The sequence below is a fragment of the Propithecus coquereli genome, unplaced genomic scaffold, assembly GCF_000956105.1.
Source record: "Propithecus coquereli isolate 6110/MARCELLA unplaced genomic scaffold, Pcoq_1.0 Scaffold88, whole genome shotgun sequence".
Classification (NCBI taxonomy): Eukaryota; Metazoa; Chordata; class Mammalia; order Primates; family Indriidae; genus Propithecus; species Propithecus coquereli.
The window spans coordinates 8,887,140-8,909,593 of NW_012155062.1; the positions used below are offsets into that span (position 1 = coordinate 8,887,140).

The 22,454-nt window shown below is 35.7% G+C and overlaps 1 protein-coding gene across 1 annotated transcript in view; it reads left to right on the plus strand.

Moving 5' to 3' along the window:
* Positions 1 to 20,587: 20,587 nt before the first annotated feature.
* The window catches only part of SLC5A7 (solute carrier family 5 (sodium/choline cotransporter), member 7), a 47,435-nt gene continuing 45,568 nt past the window's right edge, over positions 20,588 to 22,454 (plus strand). The window contains exons 1-2 of the mRNA XM_012664262.1: positions 20,588 to 20,827; positions 22,121 to 22,350. Coding sequence (XP_012519716.1) covers positions 22,173 to 22,350 — 178 coding nt within the window. The 5' untranslated portion in view covers positions 20,588 to 20,827; positions 22,121 to 22,172. The remainder of the gene's footprint in view (positions 20,828 to 22,120; positions 22,351 to 22,454) is intronic.

Consider the following 22,454-nt stretch of genomic DNA (forward strand, 5'->3'; position numbering starts at 1 on the left):
TGAATTTAATTTAATAAAGGCAAGGATGTCCCTTCACACCAGTGTCTTTCAACAACATACTAGAAGTCTTCGCTAATGCAGTAAGACAAGAAAATAAAATAAAAGTTGTACAGATTGGGAAAAAAGAAATATTAATAAAACTGTCTTTGATTCCAGATGACATGATTGTCTATGTAGAAAAGCTGAAAGAATTGACAAAAAGACTCCTGAAACTAATAAGCAATTATAGCAAAATTGCAGGATAAAAAGTTAATATAAAAGAGTCAATTGCTTTCCTATATACCAGCAAGGAACAAGTGGAATTTGAAATTTAAAACACAATGACATATATTATCAACCAAGAAATTGAAATACCTAGGTATAAATCTAGATATAAATCTAAAAAAAAGTGCAAACCTATCTGAGAAAAACTACCAAACTGTGATAAAATAAATCAAGGAATAAATAATAAATGGAGGGTTATTCAATGTTCATGGATAGGAAGATTCAATATCATCGAGATATCAGTTCTTCCCAACTTGATCTACAGATTTAATGCAGTCCCAGTCAAATTCACAGCAAGTTATTTTGTAGATATCAACAAACGTATTCTAAAGTTCGTATGAAGAAGCAAAAGACCCAGAATAGCCAACACAATATTGAAGAATAACAAAGTTGGAGAACTGACGCTACCTGATTTTAAGACTTACCATAAACTACAGTAATCAAGATAGTATGATAAAATGAGTTATCAAGGCATGAAAAGACATGGAGGAAACACAAATGCATATAACTCAGTGAAAGTTGACAGTCTAAAAAGGCTACATATTTTATGATTCCAACTATATAACATTCTGGAAAAGACAAAACTATGACAACAGTAAAAATATTAGTGGTTGCTAGGGATTAGAGGGGAGAGATGGATGAATAGGCAGAGCATAGAGGATTTTTAGGGCACTGAAACTACTCTGTATGAGACTATGATAATGGATACATGTCATTATACATTCATCCAAATGTGTACAACACCAAGAGTGAGCTCTAATATAAACAATGGGCTCTGGGTAAAAACGATGTGTCAATGTACATTAATCAATTGCAACAAATGTCCCAATCTGTTGGAGGATGTAGACAATGGAAGGCTCTGTGGATGGGAGGGGCCAGAGGAAGTTCAGGAAATTTCTGTACCTTCATCTCAATTTTGCTATAAACCTAAAACTGCTCTAAAAAATAAGGTGTTAAAAAATTCAAAAAAAAAAAGTTCAGTATCACTATTGCAATCACAAACAAGTCAATGCCAAATGTGCTCAGTTAGCTCACTGACATATTCTGAAGTAGCTTTAGTAACAGCTTAATTAATTCAGTCCGCTCATTATATATCTCGAAAAACCTATGTTCTCTATAAATGAGTCTTATGCAATCATTAAAATGACACATGTAAAACTATTCTCTTACAACACCATAATTTAAATTTAATGGAGAAAGTTCTCAAAAGGATGAAAGAAAAATGTTACTCCTGTCTTTAAAGTAACACACAGTACAATAAAAAATAAATAGTTTCACATATATATACATAGAGAGAAATCAATATTATTATTAAGTATAACAAAAGTCTTCATTTTCTAACCATTTGATATTTTAACTGAAAAAGAAAAGAACATGCTCTTTTATTTCAAAGAACCAAGCAAATATAAAGGAGTAGAATAAAATGTAATTATGACTTGCTAAACGTAAGCAGCATTGAAAATTATTAAAATTATATTTTTCGTAAGAAGGCTTTACAAAAGAAAAAGTGCCAGGTATTTAGCCTAAATACTATGAAATGCAAGCATACTATTTTGGCAAACTCACTTGTTTTTCTTTATATCCCAGCCAATTACCTTCACAGATTTTTTTTTGTGCTGAGCTGACTTTTAAAAATACCATTAAACAACAGTCCCAAAAATGTTTATTCCAGATATATTTGCTTTCAATTTAATTCTGTTAATCAGGGGCCTTTAAGCAGAAAACCATGATCAATTATATGATTTTGAAATTTTATCCTGTAGACCTCCGAGCCATTTCCTGCCACACAGTCATCTTTCTTTCCACATTTTACCTGGAATTCCAATTGGACATAAAGACATATAGTAGCAATACTAACTCTTCTTAAGGATTTAAGCAATAACATTGCACAAACCTCTGGGTGAGATCAAGAATTTTGTTGAAATTAGAATTGTCTCCTCAATAAAAAATTCCTGAACTGATCAAATTTATTTAGGGATAAATTTGTCTTAAATAACTGGCTTACAAACTTTACCAAATAGTAATAGCAGGAGCAATTACCTGTTGGGTTCTTTTTTCCCAACATTTTATTATAAGAATGTTCAAACATACAGATAATTGAAAGAACTACACAGTGAACACTAATAGTTTCATGACTCAGATTCTATTATTAACATTCACTTATCTGCTCCTTTACTCATTCCTATACCCATCAATTCTGTTTTATTTTTTTCTAGATTTCTACGTAAGTTGCAGACATTAGCACATTTCAACCACAAACACTTTGTTACGCATATTATTAACAAGTCAATATTTATTTATGTATTTTGAGGTAGATTTTACAAAATAAAATATAAAGATCTCAAATGTACATTTGCAAAGTTTTAGAAAATCCATATAAACAAACTAGTAGCCACGTATGGTTAAGATATCAAATGTTACCATTGTACCAGAAGGTTCCTTTAAGCTCTTTTGCAAAAAATATCCACTCTATCCCATGAGAAGGAACTACTATTCTGATATTTTTCACCATAAAGTACTTTAGGATGTTCTAGGACTTCACATAATTAACAGTCATATATCTTGGCCCCTTTTCTGAAAGGTATATTGTACTCAACAAATTGATTTTGAGATTTATGTATTTTGTTTTATGTATCAGTAATTTTATAACAGTTTTATTGAAATATAATTTAAATATTATTAAATATTCTATATTAAGTATAAAATTCAATTATTTTTAGTAAATGTATAGAATTGTGCAACAATACTACAATTCAGTTTCAGCACATTCTTTTAGGCTGCAAAATCCTCTCACGTTGTATGCAGTTAATTCCCACTCCCAACGACTAGCATTAGACAAACATCTCTTTTATGTTTCTACAGGTTTACTATTATGTGGAATCATACAATATGTAGTCATTGGAGTTTGGCTTTCTTTCACTGAATATAATGTTTTTGAGGTTCATCCATGTCATAGGATGTATCAATAGTTCATTTTTATTGCTCAGTAGTATTCCACTGTACAGTTATATCACATATTGTTTTTTCACTTACCAGGTTATGGACATTTGTGTTGTTTCCAGTTTTATACTATTATTAACAATGCTGCTATGAATATTTTATGTATAATTCTTTATGTGGACACCTATTTTTGGTTCTCTTGGGTAAACACCTAGAAGTGGGATGGTTGGGTTATATGTTATAATAATGTTTAAAGATTTAAAAAACTTCCAAATAATTTTCCAAAGTGGCTGTATCATTTTACATTTACATTCCTGCCAGTAATGTATGAGGGTAACCGTTTCTATACACCCTTGTCAACACTTGCTACTGCTTGTCTTTTTTTTGTTTCAAAATATTACAGGGGTACAAACGTTTTGGCTACATTGATCACTTTTGCAATGCTTGAGTCAGGGTTATAAGTGTACCCATCACCCAGATAGTGTTCATTGTACCTGCTGGATAGGTTTTTGCCCATCCCCTCCTTCCCCCTCCCCCTTGCTTGATTTTCACTGAATTTTACTTCAATCTGTGCACATGTGTGCTCATCAGTTAGTTCCAATTTAATAGAGAGTACATGTGGTATTTGGTTTTTTTATTCTTAAGATACTTCACTTAGGAGAATGGTCTCCAGTTACATCCAGATTGTTGCAAAAGCCCTTAATTCATCCTTCTTCATGGCTGAATAGTATTCCATGGTATACATATGCCACATTTTATTCATCCACTCATAAATTGATGGACACCTGGGTTGATTTCACATATTTGCAATTGTGACTTGTGCTGCAATAAATATTTGTCATCTTTCCCTTCGGGTAGATACCCAAGAGTGGAATTGCTAGATCAAATGGCAGGTCTACTTTTTGTTCTTTGAGGAATCTCCATACTGTTTCCAACAGAAGTTTTACTAATTTGCAGTCCCACCAACAGGGTACAAGCGTTCCTTTCTCTCTGCATCCATTCGAGCATCTCTTGTTTTTGGACTTTTTAATAAAAGCCATTCTAACTGGGATAAGGTGAAATCTCATTGTGGTTTTAATTTGCATTTACCTGATGATTGGTGACACTGAACATTTTTTCATTGGCAATTTGTCTATCTTCTTTTAAAAAGCTTCTGTTCGTGTCTTTTGCCCACTTTTTAATTGAGTTGTTTGATTTTTTTCTTGCTAATTTGCTTGAGTCCTGGTTATTAACCCTTTATCAGATGTATAGTTTGCAAATATTTTCTCCCATTCTGTAGGTTGTCTATTTGCTCTGTTGATTATTTCCTTAGCTGTGCAGATGTTTTTTAATTTAATCAAGTCCCATTTATTTATTTTTGTTGTTGCTGTGATTGCCGCTGGGGTCTTCATAAATTCTTCACCTATGCCAATATCTAGAAGACTTTTTCCAGCATTTTCTTCTATAATTCTTATGGTTTCATGTCTTACACTTAAGTCTTTTATCCATCTTGAATTAATTTTTGTGAGTGGTGAGAGACATGGATCCTGTTTCATTCTTCTGCATGTGGCTATCCAATTTTCCCTGCACCATTTATTGAACAGGGCTTCTTTTCCCCAGTGTATGTTGTTGTCTGCTTTGTCAAAGATCAGTTGGATACATGGATGGTTTCGTATCTGGGTTCTCTGTTCTGTTCCATTGGTCTGCGTCTCTATTTTTGTGCCAATACACGCTGTTTGGTTACTATAGCCTCAGAGTATAGTTTGAAATCTGGTAATGTGATGCCTCCAGATTTGTTCTTTTTGTTTAATACTGTATTGGCTATTCTGGCTATTTTCTGGTTCCAAACAAAGCATAGATAAAACCAAACCCAAAGCCAGAAGAAAAAAAGACACACCTAAGTCAGAACAGAGCTAAATGAAATGGAAACAAAAAAAATACAAAGGATCAATTAAAAAAAAGTTGGTTCTTTGAAAAGATGAAAAAAAAAATTGCTAGATTTCTTGATAGATTAACCAAGAATAGAAGATAAAGAACACAAATAAATTCAATCAGAAATGAAAAAGGAAACATTACAACTTACCAAAGAAATACAAAGTATCACCTGCCTCTAGGAACATAAACTCAAAAACATAGAGGAAATGGACAAATTCCTGGATCACACAACCTCCCAAGGCTCAATCAGGAATAAATAGAACTCCTGAACAGACCAATAATGAGCAATGAGATTGAAGCAGCAATAAAAAATTTTCCAGCTGAAAAAAGCTCTGGACCAGATGAAGTCAAAGCTGAATTTTACCAGACCTACAAAGAAGAACCAGTACCCATACTGCAGAAGTTATTCCATAACACCAAGAAGGAGGGAATCCTCCCCAACTCATTCTATGAAGACAATATAACCTTGATACCAAAGCCAGAATAGGACACAGCAAAAACAGAAAACTACAGACAAATATCCCTTAAAATATAGTTGCAAAAATCCTCAATAAAAGACTAGCAAACTGAATTCAACAGCACATCAAAAAAATAATCCACCATGACCAAGTACTTCCCAGAGATGCAAGGATGTTTTAACATAGGCAAATCAATAAATGTGATTCGCCACATAAATATAAACAAAAAAAAGACCATATGATCATCTCAATAGATGCAGGAAAAGCAGTCAACAAAATTCAGCACCCTTACATGATAAAAACCCTCAACAAACTAGGCACAGAAGGAACAAATCTCAAAATTATAAAGCCATATATGACAAACCCAAAACCAACATCATATTGAATGGGCAAAAGCTGAAAGCATTCCCACTAAGAACTGGAACAAGATAAGAGTGCCCACTGTCACCACTTCTACTCAACGTAGTGCTAGAAGAGTTAGCCAGAGAAATCAGGCAAGTGAAAGAAATAAAGTGTATCCAAATTGGGAAAAAGGAAGTCAAACTATCACTTTTGCTGACAATAGGTCTTATTAAATATATCTAGAAGAACACAAAACTCCACTAAGAGACTTCTGGAATTGACAAATAAATTCAGCAAAGTCTCAGGTTACAAAATTAATGTACAAAAATCAGTAGCATTCCTGTATATCAACAGTTAAGCTGAGAGTCAAGTCAAAGACTCAATACCATTCACAATAGCTACAAAGAAAACAAAATTCCTAGGAATATTCTTAACCAAGGAGGTGAAAGATCTCTACAAAGAGAACTACAGAACACTGAGGAAAGAAATTGCGGATGACGAAAAACATACCATGCTCATAGATTGGTAGAATCAACATCGTTAACATGTTCACACTACCCAAAGTGATTTACAGATTCAATGCAATTCCCATCAAAATACCAACATCCTATTTCACAGATCTAGAAAAAATAATTCTATGTCTGTCTTTTTTATTACGGACATTCTAGTAAGTGTGCAGTGGTATCTCATTGGGACTTTAATTAGTATTTCTCTAATGACAAATTATGTAAATAATTTTTTCATGTGCTTATTAGCCATTCTTAAACTTTCTTTAGTGAAATATTTTTAACATATTTTATTGACATTTTTATTATATAATAAAAATTTATAAGTGCATGTAGATTCACATGTATTTATAATAAATAATACAGAGAGACACATTTATCAGTTCACCCCAATGATTATATCTTACAAAACTATAGTACATACACTACAGTACTACCATATCACAACCGAGATACTGACATTGACACAATCTACTAAAATTCAGATTTACCCATTTTCATTTTTGTGTGTTTATCTTCAATGCTATCATATGTAGGTTCACGTATCTACTAAAAGAGTCAAGATAAGGAAGAGTTTCATCACATCAAGGATACCTCATGTTGCCCTTTATCAATACCAATCTTTTTTCTGCCCACTAATCCCCCATTTTTAACCTCTGGCAACCTCTAATATGTTCCTCATTTATAAAATTTTGTCCTTGAAATATTATAGAAATTTATTTATACTATATGTAGCCTTTAAGAATTGGCTTTTTTACCTACATCCAATTCCCTGAGGATTCATCTAACTTGTTTTGTTTATCAATACTTTTTATCATTATCATTGAGTGCTATCCTATAGTATTGATGTGTCAGAGTTTGTTTATGCATTTACCTATTGAAAGAAATATGCACAATTTCTAGTTTGGTTATCACAAATAAAATTACTATGACAATTATTGTACAGGTTTTATGTGAAGTTAAGTCTTAATATCTCTGGGATAAATGCTTCTTAAGAGTGTAATCGTTTGGGTATATATGGTAATTACATGTTAATTTTATAAGAAACTTTCAAGCTATTTTCCAAAGTGGCTCTAACATTTTACAACCAATGTGGAAATTTTACATTTTACAATTTTACCATTTTATAGCAATGTGTGAGAGATCTAGTTTCTTTGTAGTATTGCAGTATTTGGCGTTACAGTAATATTATTTGAACATTCCATTGGATGCGTCGTAATATCTCATTGTGGTTTTGATTTGCATTCCCCTAATGGCCGATAAAGTTAAAGCATATTTTCATGTGCTTATTTACCACATATACATCCTCCTCAGTGAAATATCTCTTCATGCCTTTTGCACACATTCTAGTTAGATGGATTATATTTTTACCATTGAGTTTTGAGCATTATTAATAAACTCTATTAGTCCTTTGATGAATATGTGCTTTTTAAATATTTTCTTCCAGCCTGTAGATGGCCTTTTCATCCTTTTAATTGGATCTTTCACAGAAGAAAAACATAAATTTGATGAGGCCCAAATTACCAATTATCCTTTTATGTATCATGCTTTTGGTATCAAGTCTAAGAATTCTTTGCCTAGCTCTATATCTTTTAAGATTTTTCTCCTGTAAGCTTTCCAAAGATTTTGTAATTTTACATTTTAGATTTAAGTCTGTGCTCCATTTTGAGTTAGATTTGTATAGCTGTGATTGATTTCAAGGCTTTTTCTGAGGGGAGCATGTAGGGGGATGGATGGCTGTAGATATCCAGTTGCTTAAGCAACATTTGTCGAAAGGTTATCTTTCTATGACTAAGACCCCAAAGGCAAATATAGCAACAACAAAAATAAATAAATGAGACTTAATTAAATTAAAAAGCTTCTGCATGGCAAAGGAAATAACAAACTAAACAGGCAAACTACCAAATGGGAAAAAATATTCACAAACTATACATCTGACAGAGGATTAATATCCATAACTTGAAAAAAAACTCAAACAAATCAGCAAGAAAAAAACAAACAACCCCATCAAAAAGTGGACAAAAAACAGGAATAGAATATTTTCAAAACAATAAAGACAAATGTCCAATAAACACATGAAAAAATGTCCAACATTGCTAATCATCAGGGAAATGCAAACTAAAACCACAATGAAATACCACCTTATCCCTGTCAGAATGGCCATTACTAAAAAGTCAAAAAACAACAGATGGTAGCATGGATGCAGAGGAAAAGAAATGTTTATATACTATTGTGGGACTGCAAACTAGTACAACCCCTGTGGAAGACAGTATGGAAATTCCTCAAGGAGCTAGAAATAGACCTACCATCCAATCCAACAATCCCACTACTGGATATCTACCCAAATGGAAAGAAGTCGCTTTATGAAAAAGACACCTGTACTCGAATGTTTATTGCAGCACAATTCACAATTGCAAAGCTATGGAATCAACCTAAGTGCCCATCAATTCATTAGTTGATAAAAAAAAATGTGATATATATAGCGTGGAGTACTAGCCAGCCTTAAAAGGAATGAAATAATGTCTTTCACAGCAACTTGGATGGAACTGGAGACCATTATCTTAAGTGAAGTATCTCAGGAATGGATAAATAAACACCACATGTTCTCATTAATAAGTGGGAGCTAAAAAGTGGGTACACGGAGCATGAAGAGATATAAAGGACACTGGAAACTAATAAGGGAGAGGGGAGGTGGAGGAGGGTTAAAAACTCACCTACTAGGTACAATGAACACTGTCCTATTGATGGTCACACTGAAAGCCCTGATTTCAGCATTATACAGTGTAACCATGTAACAGAAACATCTGTACCCCCTTAATATTTTGAAATTTAAAATAAGTTATCTTTCCTCTATTGGATTGTTTTTGAAACTTTTTCAGAAATCAGTTGAGAATATTTGTGTGGATCTATTTTTGGGTTCTCTATTCTGTACCATTAATCTATATGCCCACTCTTCTGCTAATATCACACAGCCTTAGTTACTGTAACTCTATAGTTGTCTTAATATCAGGTAGATAGATTTATTCCACTTATTCTTCTTAGTCAAAATTGTTTAAATATTCTAAGGCATGTGCATTTCCATATAAATTTTAGATAAACATTGTGTTTGCCTACAAAAAGCTTTTCTGTGATTTTGAGTGGAATTTTACTAAACATAATGTACATTGGGGAAATTGACATGTTTACTTGGTTGAGTCTTCCAACCTACAAACATGATAAATTTCTCTCCATTTGGTCTTCTCCGATTTTTTAAATCAATATTTGGTAATTTTTAACATACATATTCTGTACATGCTTTTTTAAGTTATATCTAAATATTTCATTTTGATTGGGGTGATTGTAAATGATACCTTCTAAAATTATTGTTTATTTATCTGGGAATGCCTTTATTTTGTCTCCATTTTTGAAAAACAGTTTTGCTGCATATAGAATTCTTGGTCGAAAATGTTTTTTGTTTTTTTCTTTCCATGCTTGGAATATGTTATCCTGTTGTCCTTTGGAATGTATTATTTATGATGAGCAATTATTAATGTCTTTGGGATTCTATCGTACAAAATGAGTCATTTTTCTTTTGCTACTCTTAAGATATGTTTTTGGTACTGTTTTTCAAAAGTCTGATATTTCTAGTTGTTAAACTTTTATGTTTATCCTATTTGGACTTCGGTGAGCTTCATGTATATGTAAATTAATTTTTTCCATTATATTTAGAAAATTCAGACCATTGTATTAAAATACTTTTTCTTCCACTTTTTTTTCCCTTTCTTCTCCTTCTGCAAGTGCTGTTGTGGGTGTGTTGGTACATTAGAGATGTCCTACAAGTCTCTGGGGCTCTTTTTATTTTTCTACATTGTTTTCTGTTCTTTAGATTATAATATTCAATTGACTTATCTTGAAATTTACTAATTCTTTCTTCTGCTAGCTCAAATTTGCTGTTGAATACCTCTGCTGAAATTTTTCATTTTTGGTACTATACTTTTCAACCCCAAAATTTCCAGAGGTTTCTTTTTTATATTTTCTCTTTGTGTTCTCTATTTGATTAGTCATTGTCATCTTATGTTCATATTCATTTCATTATTTAAACATGGTTTCTCTTAGTTTGTGGGCATATTTATAGCACATACTTTGAACTCTTTGTCTGCTATGTCTAACATATAAGCTCCTTCAGAGACAGAATCCAGGTTCCTATGTGATTTTCTGTTTTGAGGTAACACTTTCTGTATCTTTATGTGTCTCATAATTTTTTAATTGAAAACTAGACATTTAAGATAATGTTCACATAGCAACTCTGGACTTTACTAACTCCAGTAATGGCAATTGTTTCTGCTTTTATTTGTAATTGTTTAATGGCTTGGATGAACTAAGTCTGTGGAGTCTGTTTCCCCATTATATGTGACCTATCATATCTCTTCTCCATGTTTTAAATATTATTTTTATTTATATATTTAACCTGGATATCCTAAATATAAAATTTTAGAAAATGTCTGGTATTAAATCAAATCGTGATAACAATGATGTTTTGTGTAAAAAACAAATTTCTCTGACTTCACAAGTAACTTTGTGATTGGGTCAGCAGCCAAGTGTAAAAGAAAGTGCCAATTGATTGCTCTGTATCATATTTTCTTTTATTCCTCTTTATTAATAAATAATCTTGAACATAGTTCTAAGTCAACATTGTAGAATTTGCCTTAGCTTACATGATATGGGCAGTTTCACTGATTTCAGTACACATATGTAATTTTTTTGTAAAGAGTGGTAAAGCGATATTTGATAATATTATAATTCAACTACTAAAATTTACCAATACTTTGTGCTTCAATTCTGTTCAACAAAAGCAATGATGTCTTTTTAACATATATTATATTTTGGCAAACATGTGAGAATGCAAAAACAACAGATACTTTTTACCTAGTATTGTAAGATTCTTCTTCAAAAGTGATTGCCCTATGATACACAATCTGCGTCTTCCATGCAATAGCACAGTAGCACTCTAGTTTCTTAACTAGAGTTTATGGACTTCCTATAATTAACTTCATGGGTAGATTCAGAGAGTAAATGAACTTGGAGAAAAGGCAGATACAGAACAATAACGTATATCACTGTATTTGTATGTTTCTGGCATCCCCTTTCATCTCCTTTATGTAAAAATATATACATTATCCCTCAAACTACAAGAAGATAGCAATAGTATAATACATGAAAAAATATAAGCAGCAAAATTTTTACAAGGTGCTCTCTCATACAAAAGAGTTCAGTGATTTAGAAAGTTTGGATAAAAGTATATTTTGTGATGCCTATCAGCTTCCGAAATGATCTGGGAATATCCTCCATATCAAAACAAGACAGAAGAGAAGCTTATTGGACTTAGCTTCCCTCCGTGTTTCCAAAGGTATTTTAACCAAAAGTAATTAACATCATTCAGAGTGAATATTCTGTGGGATGTGCTATGAAAATAATTCTCTGATGGGATTAAAACAGATTTTCTTAGCAATTTATTTTATCATAACAATCTATCTGAGATTGCTAAACACTCTCAATAGATATTCTTATACAATGCAAAAGGTCTCAGTTGGGAACTTTATAATGCTCACCAGATGAACCTTATCTGTATTGTTGCCTTCTCTATAATGCCTACTCTACACAGAGATGAACTCACATACTTCAAGAATATATAATAACTAGATAACCAGAATCTATTTAGAACTCAGAAAAATCAGCAAGAAAAAATCAAACAGCCCTATCAAAAAGTAGGAAAAGAATATGAACAGAAACTTTGCAAAAGAAGACAGAATAATGGCCAAAAAACATATGAAAAAAAAGCTCAACATCTCTGATCATCAGGGAAATGCAAATCAAAACCACAATGAGATATCACTTATCTCCAGTGAGACTGGCCTTTATCAAAAAGACCCAAAACAATAAATGTTGGCGTGGATGCAGAGAGGTAGGAACACTCATATACTGCTGGTGGGACTGCAAATTAGTGCAACCTCTGTGGAAAGCAATATGGAGATACCTTAAAGAGATACAAGTAGAACTACCATTTGACCCAGCAATCCCATTACTGGGCATCTACCCAAAAGAGCAAAAGTGGCTCTATGAAAAAGACACCTGCACTCGAATGTTCATAGCAGCACAATTCACAATTGCAAAGATGTGGAAACAACCCAAGTGTCCATCAATACATGAGTGGATTAATAAACTGTGGTATATGTATACCATGGAGTACTATTCAGCTTTAAGAAACAATGGTGATATAGCACCTCTTATATACTCCTGGAAAGCGCTGGAACACATTCTACTAAGCGAGGTATCCCAAGAATGGAAAAACAAGCACCACATGTACTCGCCATCAAACTGGTATTAGCTGATCAACATTTAAGTTCACATATAAGAATAACATGTATTAGATGTTGGGCAGGGGGAGGGGGGAGCAGGAAGGAGGGGACGGGCATATGCACAATGAGTGAGATGCATACCTCTGGGGGAATGGACACACTTGAAGCTCGGACTTGGGGGGGAGAGAGGGTAAGGGCATCATACGTAACCTAATCATCTGTACCCCCATAACATGCCGAAATAAAAAAAAAAAAAAGAATATATAATAGCAGAAACAAATCTCCATTGTGTTAGTAAGAGTTGCACATGAGATAACTTTATTACTTTTGAATTTTGTTTGTCCAGTTTAGGTATATCTATACCTACATATAATTTCACATTCATCTCCAATGTGCAAAATATGTAATAAAAATGTAATTATTTTTATAGTGCATCTATTGACCAGAAAATAAAAATTATACATTCAGCATGATATATTTCTCATGACTAAATTGTGGGAGAGACCACAAAAACTGCAAAATTCTATTTTGGCATGATTATAATTGGAAGATCAATGAGTAGTCATCAAAATGAAAACGACATAAAAGATTGGTAACATTGATTTCTGGGATTTACAGTAATCTAAATTTCCAGTTGTATTAAGAACACACTCTCTTGTATACACTTTCATTTGATAGCTTTTCCTTTGGCAATATTGAAGTCAGTATTTCTAAAAAGAAAACAAATGTGGAACTGGTAGTAAATTTTAATTTGTTGTTTGAAAATAAGATCACAGAAAAGTTTCCTTACACATATAAGTCTGTAAGGAATTTGATAAAAATGTAAAAGCTAAAACAAAATGTATCAGCTATTTTTATGACTCAAAGTCTGAAATATCAGTGTAACAAACAACTTGAAAACAAAAGGTCTATATGATGCATAATCGATATGATTAAGGTGTTATTTCTTTTTGAATATCATTTATTAGCATTTATCCTCTATCAAAAAGAAACTGAGGGTATAGTGTTGATGTTAGTAATAGAGAAAAGGAACAAGAAATGTAGGATTTAGTTTACTTCTATTTTCCCATAAGCATACATTTCTATTTGTTGATCAAGTTTTCTATTCTAATATCTCATCTATTCACAACGGAAAACACAGATGAACTCCTAGAAACATTGAAATTAAACATTATAGGGCACTTCAATGCATACTATATGGGTGACAGACACACTTATAACTTTGACTCAAACTATACAAAAGCAATTTATGTAACCAAAACGTTTGTACCCCCATAATATTCTGAAATTTAAAAAATAAAATAAAATATCAAAGAATAAAATTTTAAAAAAGAAGTTCCAGAAACACAAAATACTAAATGTGAATTTTACAAATCACTGGATGGGATAAGAGCAGAATGGAGATGACAGGAAGAAAAGAGATAGTGAATTTAAAGATCTATAAATAAAAATTATCCAATCAGAAAAACATTTTAAAAAGACTGAAAAATGGAACCCTAAAAATATGTGGGAAAATTACAAAGTCCATGTTCATATACTTGAGGACACAGAAAAGGAGGAGAGAGAGAATAGGACAGAAAAATCTTTGGAAAAAAAAAAAAGATGTAATATTTCCTCATACCATACATGCATCTAATCTGAGATAGATCACAGAACAAAATGTTAAAGCTAAAATTATAAACTTTTAAAAGAAAACATTAGAAAATATTTTTTGACTTGATATAAACACAGGTTTCTTAGAACACTGAAACTAAAGAAAATAATTAGATTTGTTCAAAATTAAAAACTTCTTATTCTCATTAAGAAAATGGACAGGCAAGCCACAGATGGAAAGAAAATATTCACAAACATATATATAATAAAGATATCCAGCTTATATAAGCAATGTCTACAATCCGATAATAGAGAGACAAACAACTAACCACACATGGGAAAATTTTTTAATATATTCTTCACAAAACAAGACCTAGAATTGATCATTAATCACATGAAAAACTTCTTAAAATTATTAGTCATCAGGAAATTGCAAAATAAACCCTCAATAACATATCTGTACACAACCACCATAATGGCCAAAATAAAATATATACACATATATAAATTATTTTAAAATAAGACTAACACCCAATGCTGTGAAAGATATGAAGACATAAAAACATGTGTCCACAAAAATACTTGTTCATAGCAATTTCTGTTATTATACATAATAATCAAAACTTGGACACACACTATGTGTCCATCCATTAGAGCATAGATAACCAACGTGGTATACTCACAGGATGGAATATGACAGCAAAAAAGGAATAAATTATTTATCCCCTCAACAGTATGAATGAATCTTAAAAATATTATGCTAAGTGCAAATAAGAATTGTATGATTCACTTTATCTCAAGTTATAGGATAGGCAAAATTATTCTATAGTGGAAGAAAAATCATAACATCATTTGCTTCTTAGGGACAATGGCAGAGCTTGACTCAGAAGGGGTAGAAGGGGATTTCTGGAGCAAAAATAATGTTTTATATTTTGATCAGGATTTGCGTTACCCTGGTGCTTGTAGTTATCAAAACTCAGTAAACATGCTTAGGATTCATGCATTTTATTCCTTATAAATTTTACCTCAACAGGAAAAAAAATCCTGTATATATTATTGATGTCTAGTTAATTATATGCTTGCTTCAGTATTTAAGGGCATTGTACTTACTCTGTTTACTTTGAAATGCATCAAATAAGTGAGATGAATTGATAAATGGATAGAAAAATGGACAGACAGTTATGAGATAAAGAAACGTTAATGGTAGAATCTAGGTAGTGAGCATACCAGGTCTTAACTTTGATACATATTCCAACCTTGAGATTTGTTCAAATATTTTCATAATAAAATGTGAGAAAAGTAACCAGAAGGAAAAACATCTTTTGCTGCTACCAAGAATTGTAGGAATGATTGCATAGAATGACTCTGATACCAACAATAGAGAGGAATAATTAACCCTAAAATACATTATTCATCACTATTATACTTTTTTTCATAATGATGAGTGTATGCAACTGCATAATTCCTATATAACTACTTATTTTAAAAGTATGACGTTTTAGTCATCATATGCCTTTAGCATAAGGACACAAGAAAAAACTTGGCATTTGCTGGGCAATTGCATTTGAATTAAATTGATTTGTACCCAAGTGATTAACTCTAGTGTTACTGGTACTGTCAGCATGTGGATGTCTATTCTAATGCGCTCAGATTGGTGTATTAGAATCTTTACCAAAAATCCCAGTTTTCCCCCTACTAACTCTAATCCCTGAACTATTTCTTCCCCATCTTTTTTACAACTGCATGTTTTACTGTTTTAATTACAGGAATTGCGAAACCGAGCATAAATATGAAGATTTTAAATGAAGACTGGGTACAATTTTGGGTTGGAGAAATATCAAATTGAGTGTAGAGCACAGTTTGCACAAGGTTAAAGGGCATTCGTTCGAGAGGCAAGAGAAGATGACTGTTTTATTAACTGCCATTAACTATTGTGTGACCTTATGTAAATTAGTGCAAATTAAACCCACAATGACGTATATGTACATAACCACAAGAATGGCCACTTTGCCTCTTCCAAATCTCAATTTTCTACTGCAGCTTTTAATTAAATGATTTCTCAGGTCCTTACTCATTTTGAATCTTTTTTTTTCTTCTGTAAAAATAATTCGTTTCACTTCAACTAAGTTTTTATGTAGTCGTATTCCAAGCACAGTGCTAAGTGCTAAGTATATAAAGATGAATGGAATGTGATTCTCCCCTTCACAGTGTTCACAGGCTAATAGAAAGACAGATATGTGATCCGTAGACAATTAATAGGAAATAGTAAGTGCCACTGGAGAACAGCCCAGAAGAGGAACACATTCCCCAGTCCAGGTAAAGTCAGGGGTTGTGGAAGTTTCTCTAGAATCTATGTCTGAACTAAGTCTAAGAGAATGGAAAAGGCTTCACCTCCTATGAGGTGGCCAAGGTGACATGGGTGTCCCTCAAAAGAAGTTGAGAACTGTTGGTAAGAGCTGAGTGTCAAACAGAGGCAGAGGAGATTGAGGAGGAAGAAATGGTATGTATGTTCCACATGTATCTCTGTGAAAGTGGATGATGCCACTACTCCAGCCCTGCCTACAAAGGCATAAACTGGATTTAGTTAAAAATCAGTCAAGAAGTAACATCTAGATCTTAGTCTATGATGTGGTTTGCAGACTATATGAACCCCTGAAGCACTAGAAAGGGGCAGGGACATTTATCCACAGCACCAGCTGTGTAATTAACTGCCACTAAAGGCCAGAACATCAGCAGGCTTCAACAATGAATCAAAGCAACAATAACAGAAGCCACTGCGGCGGCAACTGCTTACCATATATTGAGCACCAATGGGAGAATGCGTATTACACTAAATGTCTGAAAAAGTATCAGTGGGAAATTGGTTCCAGGACCTCCTTCGGATACCAAACTCCATGAATGTTCAAGTGCCTGACATAAAATGACTTAGTCGTTGCATATAACCTATGCACATCCTTCCACATACTTTAAATAATCTCTAGATTACATAGAATACCTAATATAAATGTTATGTAAATGGTTGTTGTATTGTCTAAGGAATACTGACAAGGAAAAAAGTCTGTACATGTTCAGTATAGATGCATTTTCCCCCAATATTTTCAGTCCCACAGATATGGAGGGCTGACGATATACCATCTCAATGAATCCTCACCTATGAGATCAACAGTAACCTTGCATTTTGTATTTCTGCTTTGCAGATAAGAAAGTTAAAACTCAATGAAGATAAAATAATTTGATAAAGATTCCATTTCTGGTAAGTATGAGGTAAAGTCATCTGTTTTGACTTCAGAGCTCTTGTCACTCGGAGCTGCAGAAGGGTCTCCCAAATCCAGCTGGCCGTCAGGAACACTGGGGAAGTTTTGGAAGAAAACCAAATTCCCAAACCCTTGCCTAAGATTTACAGAATCAGAATGCTTGCTGTGTGGCCATAGGATCTGCAATTTTTAAAGCACTCTATAATTCTGATCACCTTGGTTTGGAAATGACTGGCCAGGTGCAATTGAAGCTAAATGTAATCAATTAAAAATTATGAAAGGTTTAAGGTAATGTTATATGGGGAAACTAGGACACTATGAAGGATAATAACTTAAGGAAATTGCCCCCCACCAAAATCTCAATATGCATTTGATTTGTAATTCAGACACATTCAGATGTATAGACTAAGTGACGTCCTTATTATTTAAAGAAAACGGTGATGCTGATGCTACAGGATTGATTATGTAAGCTCATTGAGGACACAGATCTTTTCATTTCAATCACTTGAGTATATACTTAGCACATAGTAGGTGCCTCCATGTGTTTGTTGAACAAAAAAAAAAAAACTTCCCCTCCTCCAAGAAGAATACCTCAGTCTGATTAAGACCTTTTTTCGTGCTTTCCCTAAAATCTATGTGTATAGATGCGCTACATCCTTCCCAGCACTTACAATAGTATACTCAAGTGGAGCTTTTGCTTATCTGTTGTTTCCTTTCCCAGATGATGGGTTGCTTGAGGGCAAGGGCTACATCATTTTCTACATGCCTTCTCAATACTTAGGAAAGTGTTTGGAACATAAAGGGCACTTAGGAAATGTGTTTTAAAAAATAAGTGAATTATAAATGTAAAACCTGCTTTTTATTCCTCAAAGCTAGAATAGAGCTCCTACTGACATGTATTTCCCTAGCTCCAAACCTGAGCACATATTCTCAGGAGAGCAGAGGAAGAGATGCACATGGAAGACAAAAGAAGAAAAGGGTGTCTGGGAGGGAACACCCTGGAACAAAAACTCACATGCGGCGTCATCCTTAGATCAGACGCAGGAGCTCAAAAGACTTAGCAAATGAGGAAATGTCTCCCCAGAACTAGACGCAATACATCAGCAGTTGTCATTTTCAACTGGTGTTTTTTTGTCGTAGAGGACAGCTGCTCTGCCAGGCCACAATTTATTTGGCCCCTTTCAAGGTCATCGTCCCTTTTCAGATCTGGTGCTGTGTCTAGAGTCTGGCAAGCCTGGCTTCTGAAAGTGGATTAGGTGGACCGTCGGAGAGCATGTGCCCTGGCCGCACTCCCGATTCTCATACTCAACTGCCTGGTGATGTTCTCTGAGGACAGCTGCCTCTTCAGTCGCTCTTTGAATCTGAGTCACGCTCCCTATGCCCTTAGCCCCGTGCACTATTTCAGACATTGCCATTGCTCATGCTTGCCTGCTACGACTATCAGCCTTGTGCCATCATCACCTTAAGTATATTCTGGCAGGCAAGACATAAATTAGCTTGTGCTAAGGCCCAGAATCAGAAATTGAGTCACGACGGTTAAAAACTAAAGCAATGGATGAATGAATGAACTTCTTTTAAGATACTTGGGTCACTATATAAAATCTCATCTGTGTTTTTCCTTCTTTCAGTTCCTTAGAATTGCTTAAATTCATAATTCTTTCGTGCAAAAATGGGGTTATGTTGAAAGGCTATCAAGTCTTTTCCAGAAAAGTAGTAAACGAATCACACAACCCAGATGAGGTAGCTACCCATGCAGGCCCCTTGCCGCATCCTAATTTCTGTTTGAATTCCACAGGCTTGCTCACCTCAAACGAGGCAGCTGGAGGCAGTTATTGTTTACATAGAGAACAAAGAAAAGGGGTAATAACATAAATTTGAAAGTTCATTTCAAAATCCAGTGTAAGAAAATGGGAGCTGGGCTGAAACTTGGTCTAGAGAGAGGTGGAGAGTAGTTACAAAGTACTTTTACTTATTCCACCAGTTATTAGATTTGCATATTTTACTGTTTAATACACAGTCATGGTGGCATACAGAAAGAAGTGAGAAAGTGGCCTGAGGGCTTGTGACTTTGTGGCTTGCAGCCACCCCCGCTTCTCTCTTGTTCCACAGACATTCACACGTGTCCATAAATACACAATACACTTCTATGTATCTGTATGTACCTAGACGTATAAATACATCTATGATATGTATTTATATCCAGAGATATATAATCTAGGTATAAGGACATAGATATTTAAATATAGATATATTTAAACTAATGTAGCAAATTTTTTAAAACTCTGGAATAGCATATTGTAGCAGGCAAGCAACCCAGTGGCTCTACTCGAAAAGCTGTCTTGTCTGGCTTATGTGATATCCTCAGTGTTGTTTTTGAACAACTCCTAGAGTTGTTCATTGTACCCCTACTTTTAAGCGGAAGGGGTATGAATGTAAAAAGGACTCTCTAAACCTTCCAGAAATGTCTCCTTCAGGGAACCCATCACCTGGGACGCCAGAATCAGCTCGCAGAGGCAGCGAGAGAGGACCCTCGGCTCTGAGAGACACGCCTCAAGAAACAATTCCGGGCTGTGGTCTGGGCAGACAGGAACCAGACGCTCTGTCTCCTGGACGTCCCACCGCTCCATCGGAAGATGAAATTCTCTGAGTCTCTCAGTCACCGCATTCCCTGCTTCCAGCCAACGCCGTGAGAAGTTAGAGTCAGGAATGACCTTACACAGTCACGGCCCCCTTTCCTGGAGGAGGGAGAGGAGTGGCAGGGACGTGCCTGGAGATGGGGATGCCGCGGCCGGCAGCGCCGGCCCGGAACCCAGGCGCGGCCCCAGCTCCGTGGGCCGGTTCCCTTCGCGCCCTGCACACCCACCCTCCTCGCGAGGGCAGCGTCCCCAGCACACGCCTCAGCACCACTTTCCTCTGACGTCCGCCTCCCAACCTCTGACGATCGCCCCCGCCGGCCGTCCTTATAAAGGGGACTTTTCCCAATACTGGGATCGATAGCCACCTCGCCCCGCGCCGCGCGCCCTCCGCCCGCGCCCGCACCTGTCGACTCCGCGCGCTCCCAGGGGCTTGGAGACGCGGGGTGAGGAGCCGCCCGGACCCACCGCCCCGCCGCGCTGCGCCCCTGACCCCACCCTCCCTCGCCGGACCCGCACCCGCACCCCCACGGCTCCCGGGGGCGGCGGCCCCGGGCAGAGCGCGTCCCCGCACGGCGACCACTCCAGGTAGGAGCGGAGCGGGCTGCCCCGGCGCCCTCGAGGACGATGTGGGCACCGAGCCGGGCGGTTTTAGAGGGGAGGGGAGCGCCGCCTTTGCCTCTCCATGAGGATGCGCTGGCGGGTCGGCGCTGGTCTGGCACCAAGGCTCTCGGGGTACAAGTGGCTGCAGAGTCTGGGAGCAGGAGACTGGCAGAGGGGACCGAGGAAGGACAGCAGGGGGCCGGGGGAGCGCAGGACTGCTGGGGGAAAGAACTTGCTGGCTTGGTTGCTCACAAAGGCAGAGTCCACCCGGCCCGCGCACGCACCTCTTGCTTCCCCTGAATCCGAGGGAGACTAGTTCTTTCGCCGGAGGTCTCATCACCCACTTGCGTGCACAAATATCTGAGTTTCCCCTAGAAACTTGTGTGTGTGTGAAATGAGGTTCATGAAATAACTGTGGCCACGAAAGGAAAAAAATAAAAGAGAACAAGAATTCCAGAAGGGGAACGCTTTAGAACTTGCTATCTGTCTTCTGAGAGTCTTGCTTTTAATACCCTTGCCCTTCTGTTAGGTTTTTAGGCAATCCGTGTTTTTAAATCCTTTCTTGTATATACCATTAATGTGGGGCGGGGATGAAACGAATGAAGGACTGTGGATGAGGAAGAGGATGAAGAGGGAGGACCCTTTAAACAACAAAAACATATTTAGTTGATACAGTAACTTGAAATCCACGAACTTGTTGAAAATGTGGAGTTGATGTGTTTTTGAAATGGATTTTCCTAAAGTTGTTTCCCCCACCCCAGATATTTTTATATCAGATTACTTTTGGAACCATTCCCTGAAACTGTTTGAAAGGATGGCTAGAAGAATGAATGGATTAACCAGTATTTTAAAATTTTCAGAGTAGTCCTTTATGGTACACTTACATTACTGAATAATTCTAGTATAATAACTGAGTTCCACAAAGCAAATACAGCCATATCCTTTGTAAATGATTTATTGAGTTACTGAGTTAAGATACATGACAAGGTTAATTTTAAGTTGAAAGACTTTATTAAATATAAAATGATTATGATTCCATTTGTTAAACTACATCTTTTTTCTGCTTCTTGAAAACACAATACAATGTCCAGTTATTAAACGCAAGTAGGATAATATAGTGGACACTTGTTGGTAATACCAGTTTCACCTGCAATGTCAGTGTTATACTTGTTCTTTAAGCAGCACCAGATCTCTCAGGAGCCAGCTGGGTTTATTCCTGGCTGCCTACGTGTGCACAGTGCTTGGCTGGTTTATAATGCATTACTGTATTTTCTTCAGAAGTCTTAATGAAGTAGCCAGCTGCGGAAGAATCTGGACCGTTAGATGAAAAATGGCTTTCCATGTGGAAGGACTGATAGCTATCATCGTGTTCTACCTTCTGATATTGCTGGTTGGAATATGGGCTGCCTGGAGAACCAAAAACAGTGGCAGTGCAGAGGAACGCAGTGAAGCCATAATAGTTGGTGGCCGAGACATTGGTTTGTTGGTTGGCGGATTCACCATGACAGGTAGGTGCGGGTGCTGCCTGCTCCGTGCAGCCCACCACCCTTCCTTGGCTTCTGTGAGTGTACAGCAGGTGACTTCAGAGTGACAAAGCAAACCTTGTTCTTTG